The 7,500-nt window shown below is 39.4% G+C and overlaps 1 protein-coding gene across 1 annotated transcript; it reads left to right on the top strand.

Moving 5' to 3' along the window:
* Positions 1-5,363: 5,363 nt before the first annotated feature.
* LOC106012268 lies at positions 5,364-6,471 on the top strand. The gene is made up of 2 exons (XM_013084674.2): positions 5,364-5,485; positions 6,188-6,471. The coding sequence occupies exons 1-2, from the start codon at positions 5,386-5,388 to the stop codon at positions 6,421-6,423; spliced, it is 336 nt and encodes a 111-aa protein (XP_012940128.1). The 5' UTR covers positions 5,364-5,385; the 3' UTR covers positions 6,424-6,471.
* Positions 6,472-7,500: the final 1,029 nt, after the last annotated feature.

Genomic DNA, 7,500 nt, shown 5'->3' with positions numbered 1-7,500 from the left:
TTGACATCCACCCCTTGGCGCTCATATGACCGTATGCAGTTGTGAGCGCCGTAAAACCTCTACTAAAAGTAAACACAGTTAGGTATTAGTGCTGCGCTGTCTTCTATCGTGAAACTCTCCACAAACTGAGACAAACGATGCCACGATGTGGTTGGAGGGCGCCACTTGTTTGGTCCTATTTCTTTACTTTCCCTCTGTTGTTTCTGTCCGTCTGTCTTGCTTTTTTTTGGGCATTAAATGACCATGATTGCGATGATGTGCTTCTTTTTTAACCCAAACAAACAAACATGAGACCTGGACGATTGAGTAACATGACAAGGGTTGACAACGCCACTCCGCATACTGCAGACACGACCTAAAAGTGGATTCCAAAACTTAGTACAGTTGAGAGATTTTGCTACATCCGCTTCATTGTCCTGATCTGCTCCTTTCTGTCTACCAATTCTCTCGCCTTTCTGTCTACCGTCTCTCTGGCCTTTCTGTCTACCATCTCTCTGGCCTTTCTGTCTACCATCTCTCTGGCCGTTCTGTCTACCGTCTCTCTGGACCCCTCAAAAGATTTTGACGAAGACGAAGACTTAGCTAATCCACGAAGTGAACGCTTGGTTACACAATCTTGACGGGTATTTCTTCAAAGGGGCGTCTATTCTCTCATTCATCCATCCATGAGTAAAATTCATCGATTTTTAAATGTGACGACATGGAAAAAGTAGTTCTATAATGTCAGCATGTCTTGTGAAAATTTTATTGCGATTGTTTTGATCAAAGTACAGTTCTTCATCTTGATTCTGAGCGCATTTTTACCTATTTTCCGAACAAACCTCATAATAATAAAAGCAATAATTTTTTGTTTTTCATTGTGTCAATCGCTTTTCAACACATTTCACCGGATGGGTGGTTGGCGGGTGCTCTGGTGTGGTTTGCTTCTTCTTTCCTATCAAACATCTATGGTCCTTATCTCCCCCTCTTCTTTTTCATGTTTGTTACTCTCTTGTAACACCTGTAATCTTCTGGCGCTCATATGACCTTATGTAGTTGCGAGCGCCGTAAAACAAAACCTCTATTAAAAACATTTCACCGACGTGTGGCCCGGTACGAGGTTAGCATGACGGCAGATTCAAGTCCATTCTACTTGATTTCTAATTATAAGAACAATTTAGAGTGGTCTAGGCTACTTTTTTCGTTCCCTGAGTAGAGTTTACGTTAAAGTTTCAACGTGTTATGTTCATACTTTTAATCTTCATCTCTCTAATTGGAACGTGGGTGGCTGGCAGGTGCTTTGTGTGGTTTGCTCCTTCTTTCCTATCAAACATCTATCGACCTTATGGCTCTTCATGTTGTTGTTTTTTTAGGAGAAAATGTTTAATGGGCTTCTACTTCTTTCACATGCTACTGACACCATTGTGTTTGTAATTGTTTCGGGGTTGGGGTTGTTTTTTGGGGGTTTTTTTATATCATGTTACTGTCTTTTAACATCTCTAATCCTCTTCTCTTATATGTTGCCTTATTTTGATGCAAGCGCTGCAAAACTCTTATTATAACAAAATTTAACAGGAGCAAGTAGAAAATTGCAATATTGTATTTTCCAGTCGTTTTGTGACATTTTCGAATTGTGGTCCTGAAAGGTTTTCCAGGTGTCTCTGAATTATATCTGAAAAACAAGATTCTGATTACTGGCTATTTTGGAAGAGGTTCCTGTGAAAAACAAAATTCAAGATTTGAAGTATCCAAAACCTCTTTGCCAAACTTGCGGGGGCTCTGGTGTTTGCTTTTTCTTTCTATCAAACATCTAAAGTCTTTATCTCCCCTCCTTCTTTCTGTGTTTGTTACTGTGCTCTCTTGTAACACCTCTAATCTTCGGCACCTATATGACCTTATTGTTCTGCAAGTGCCGTAAAACTCTTACTAAAACTAAAACTAAAAGATCGTTAAAAATGCATGTAGCTCAGCCACATCTCAAGAATGTTCACAGACCCACCAACTGCGAGCAAACAGTACAAGACAATCTGGTCTGAGAAACAGAAGGAGACAACGAAGACACTCGATCGACAATGCAGTACAGCATTACAACAGATGCATTTATGCATATTATTATATTTTAATATAATATATTCTATAATCTGTCATTTTGCTAGAGCTCCTTAGTAAAAGAAATGAAAACCAAAAAATGCAAACATGCCCAGAGACGTCGCTGGACAAAAGCCTTTCTAATCTCACCAAAGATTTATTTCTCTACATACATACGCGAATGCAATCGACTACACACTTCTCCAGCGCAACCACAGGTGTCTATGTTATAACGGTTAATAATTAATGAATCGCTCTGCCCACTGCAGACATCATTCCGACCTAAGGTGGATCAAGTATCACGCCATGTCATTATCACAATCATTGAGGGCGAAATGCTACCACTTTGACTTTGACACAATCTGATCCAATCCTCTAAAAATCAAACTAGTTCATGTGGTTTGTTGGCGGGTGCTCTGGTGTGGTTTTTTCCTTCTTTTCTATCAAACATCTATCGTCTTTATCTCTCCTCCTTATTTGTGTGTTTGTTAGTGTTACTCTCTTGTAACACCTCTAATCTTCGGCACTTACATGACCTTATTGTGTTGCAAGTGCCATAAAGTAAAACTCTTACTAAAACTTAACTAAAAACTTATTCATTACATTGTTTGGATTCTGAGTGACTTCACTGTTTACATTGTTTGGATTCTGAGTGACTTCACTGTACGTCGAGTCACTTCAAGCGCACACTTCTATAATTTTAATAAGCAGAGTTACGCCCTTCTTTGGGACTCCATGTCACTTTTGCCGCAGGATATAATATAAGCCAAGGATTGCATTCATTGGTCAACTAATCCCATCACCAATCCACTATGATATGAATACATGCATAATGTTATATTCCTTGTCTCTCGCTTGACCGCCACCATTGCCTCCCCACTGACCGAGGTGTGAATAAACTAAAACTAAAACAGTGGCATTCGTGGAGTAAAAAAGTGTGTAGCCCTGTAGATCTGTGTTGTGTGTAAAAATTACAGGGAAAGGGTGAGAATAATACATGTAATAATAAAACTGTCCCCATGGTTTTAATTTTATGAAAACAAAAATTCTGAAATTATACAAACTGAGGTTTTTTTAAAAAGTGAACTTATGCGATTCTGTAAATTTTAACAAAAAATGGTAAAGGAAAATAATAAGAAATTAAGCAAAAAATGATCAAATTTTGATAAATTATGCGGGGTGCATAAAACCACGGGGACGGAATAATAGTGTCTACATGTTACGCTCCTCGCGCCAGGTGTAGTGTTGCTGTTTATAGAGGGGATGTAAAAACCTACAACCACGTTCAAATCAACAAAGGTAAGCAGTTGTTTATTGAGAATGTGCTTTATATATTATATATATACTATAGCTTTCAATTCGTTGTACAACGTAGTTTGCTTTAAAAGTATGATGGTACTACCGTCAGTTGTATAAACGACACTCATTGTTTTCGTAATATTTTTTTAAACAGAACTCCTGGTTTCTATCTAAGATTCAAATTCAAGGAAATGTAGCGTACAACAGAAAGCTGGTCTCTCTGGAGATTGTTGAGAACTCCGTGTAGTTTTTTTTTTGTTTTTTGTTGTTTATTTTAGTAGAAAGCAAACTTCTTTGTTTGAAAGCATTGTAAGACGGACACAAAATAATCAATTCATTTTCATAGCCGGTGCGTTCGGGGAAACTAGGATGATGTGTCTGAAAGAATAAGAAACACAATCCAGAACCCATTTAATATAACCAAGATTACACATTTTGAAGACGGCTGTTTTACCCTGCCTTTCAGATACTGGGGTTTCGATTCAAATGACACTAAAATGTTCATGATGTTTTTGTGAGATTCGAGTTTAGATAGAAGGGGCTTGTCTCAATGACCATATCAATAGCTTGTTCGTATGATGCTGGCTAACGATGTGGATGGCCCAGGTTCGATTCCACGGACGGGTGTTCTTGAGTGGGATGTTTGGGACGTTTTCAAGGCTCTCCACCCTCTTGGCTCGGTACTGTCGGAGGCGGGCAAGTCTCTCATCTTAACGCTACCCGTACGTCGTGCTGTACCGTCGTATCCATACGACGTGGGGAACTCTGTGCCACCACTTAACCCTGTCCGTATGTCGTGTTTTACTATCGTATCCATACGACGTGGGGAACTCTGTGCCACCCCTTAACCCTGTCCGTACGTCGTGTTTTACAATCGTATCCATACGACGTGGAGAACTCTGTGCCACCACTTAACGCTACCCGTACGTCGTGTTTTACTATCGCTGGAAACTCTGTACTACCACTTTCCGCAGAGGAAATTTACTTGTTAATCTGATCTGTACGTTTTGCATAGCAGTCTGTCAAAATGTTTTTTTGAGAAATACTGAAAGTTTCACAGAGATCTTCTTACTAGAAGTATTCTAAAATGGGAAGAACACAACCCCCGGGGGTACTAAATGACTCCAGGGCGTACGGATAGTGTTGATAGGGGCATGAGATGCATCCTGTTCCTCTCGCTAGTGTTAAAAAAAGAATGAAGTGTTAAGTCTAGCTAGTAACGAGGAACGTAAATAATATTTAATCGAGCAGAGAGTGAGACATGTTTTGGCTTTAACGCCCTTTTCAGCAAAGTTAGGTTATCTAAGAAACGGTAGCTCTGATATTACGTCATTCTCTGATACAACAAAACGGTAGATATGAGTGCAATACAAACTCCAAAACACAATTTGAAACTGTCCAGTTGAGGATTTAAACCACGACCATTCACATGGCAGTCTCAACATTCACTTTCTGCTTTAAACTCGTGTCGTTTTGGACAACTAAAAAAAACCCCGACAGTCTCAAAGTAAATAAAACCAGTGAAAAGGACATTAAAATGGTGAAACAATTTTAAAAGAGCACCTCGAAATATTAGAAGACAAAATAAATCCACGGATGCTTAAAGCAGGGCATGCTTTATTAATTAATCCGGGGAAGGGGAAAGGAACAGACTCTACCATGAAATATAAACAGGAGGAACAAAAAAAGGAGATCCAAGAAAACATTACCATCGTTCTTCTCATCACCATCATCGTTGTCTTTATAAAGGGGGTAATAGGGCAATTTGGACGCTTGTTTTCATCAAACAAACCGAATATGTTACAATTTTAAAAGTTATTATTCCTTCAGTCATTCGAACCTGCAACAAAAATTAATGATGACGATAATGATGACAACAACGACGAAGACAACAACACTCGTACCGTAACCTTTTCCTCTCTTCCACCTGCTGTTCATAGAATGCAGTTGCAAAATGATACTCGCAAACGTGTCTAAAAACTTTTTTTTACAGTTTTGGATCATCGTTCTCACTGAATTATGCGTCTGAGTCTGAGCCTTCTCCTGACACTATTGACAATGACAGAATACAGAGCCGATGGTTTAGGCCTGTTTGATTCCAGGCTGTCTAAGAATGCAGGTTAGTTGGACTTGTTTTTTTTCTGTACTATGATTGATTGATGTTGTAAATTGTAAAGTCTCCTTTGACCGTCTTGACTCTGCCTGCCACCATAGCTGATCGGGGCTGAAGTAGAAGTAAGAACTGCTATTGGCACAGAGTCCCGCCTGCATTTCATGGAAAGACAGAGGATAAAATAGTTTAGCTACCATTTTCGTATGTCACCTAGCCAGCCAGCCTCGAGAGCCTATAACACCAAGCGACCAGGCTATAAAGGAAGACGAAGGCCACGCAAAAGTAGGAAACCCTGAGAAATTATAATATCCCAGAAGAAAGAGCTGTGGAGCTGGCTCATCATAGAAACCTGCACCTCCCCTCGACGACAACAGAGGATGAAAAAGTAAAAGTAAAGTAGTGAAAAACATGATTCACTGACACAAAACACATGTGATGCTCAATTGATAAGATGGGTTGGGTGTAGACCTGTCTCAGTCGTTTTATGCACACACAAAATTCTGAAATTATGCAAACTGAGCGCAAAAATGTGAAATTATGCGATTCTGTTGATTTTAACAAAGAAGGATAAACCAAATAATCAGAAATTATGCAAAAAATGATCAAGTTTTGCTAAATTATGCGGGGTGCATAAAACCACGGGGACAGGTGTATACTAACGCAATCTTATATTTCTTTTTCTTTTCTTTTTTAAAATTGATTCCCTAGATATTGTGCAGCCTGTTGTGATATCCGCCTTCAGCAGTGACAGGCGCAGACACAGGCTGTCAGTAGCTTCCATTCCCGACCACGTCATTGTCAAGGTCAACTCCAGGGGAAATGACCTTGACCTCTGGGTGACTCGTACAGAGGACAATACGGTCAACATAGAGAGCTACAGTCTCGACAAATCTGGCGTCAGGAAGGATTCTGCTGAGTTCTCTCTGAAGGTAAGTAGGAGATGATCTCTTCTATGATTCTCATAGTACAACATTCAAAACTTTAGAGGACACAGATGCGAGGCAGCGAGCGGTAAAATCTGGCTCATGTGAAAATTATGAAAATGAAATAGAAGAAACCGGCATTTTTCCACTCGTTATGGCAATTTTCATTGATTTGTAAAAAATATGACATACTTTTTGTTTGGTTTTGTTTTTGGTTTTTTGCTTGTTTTTGTTTTGTTTTTTGCTTGTTTTGTTTTTTGTTGGGGTGCGGTGGGGTGGGGGGTTCTGTCAACACCCTTTTACTTTCATTTACAACGACATTTTTGTATGGATTTTTTTTTAAACTGAAAAACTTTGATTAAAAGTATAAACAAGTAATCTTGCCATTTCCAAGGACTCTGAAGCCATGGGAATCATCGAACTTTGGCGAACATTTTCTCACTAATTTCACCTCTGAAATCAGGCAACCGTCACCTCCTTCTATCGTAAATATCCCGATTTCTATTCAAGATAGATTGTGTTTGTTTGTTGTTGTTTTTTGTTGTTGTTTTTTTCAATCAAAATAGGGCAAATGAACAAGCTTTGATTAAGATGATACTAATGACTCCACTTGAACGAAAATAATGACTCCACTTGCCCAAAAATAATAGCTGCACATGCCCAAAAATAATAGCTCCACATGCCCCAAAACTGACGAGCGAGCGATTCCACCGTCTCGTGACACACAGAGTAGCCTATTATTTCAAAGACAAAATATTTGGTGCCTCTTCAGGAAGTCTTATTTTTGTTTTGGTAAGTGTTTTACGGCGCTCGCAACTGCAGAATGTCATATGAGCGTGTCCCAGGCTGTCTGGCTGAAAAAAAAATTAAATACTCCGGGAAATACGTGTAAATTGAAACTTAATGATTCAGATTCGAACATTGACATGCCGGGTAGAGGTCAAAGTTCCTTTTCAAGTATGCGCCACGTCAGCCAAATCGGTTCGGTTGCACGCACAGCATGTTGCAGGTATTTGGAGACTGGGGTTAAACTGGGGGACACAAGCAAGGTTTCTTTCTTTGGAATGAATACACTATTATTGTGCATGTGTGTGTGTG

This window comes from Aplysia californica, unplaced genomic scaffold (genome assembly GCF_000002075.1).
Source record: "Aplysia californica isolate F4 #8 unplaced genomic scaffold, AplCal3.0 scaffold00308, whole genome shotgun sequence".
Lineage (NCBI taxonomy): Eukaryota > Metazoa > Mollusca > Gastropoda > Aplysiida > Aplysiidae > Aplysia > Aplysia californica.
The sequence above is the reverse complement of the archived record's forward strand: the minus strand, read 5'-3'. Positions and strand labels throughout refer to the sequence as shown.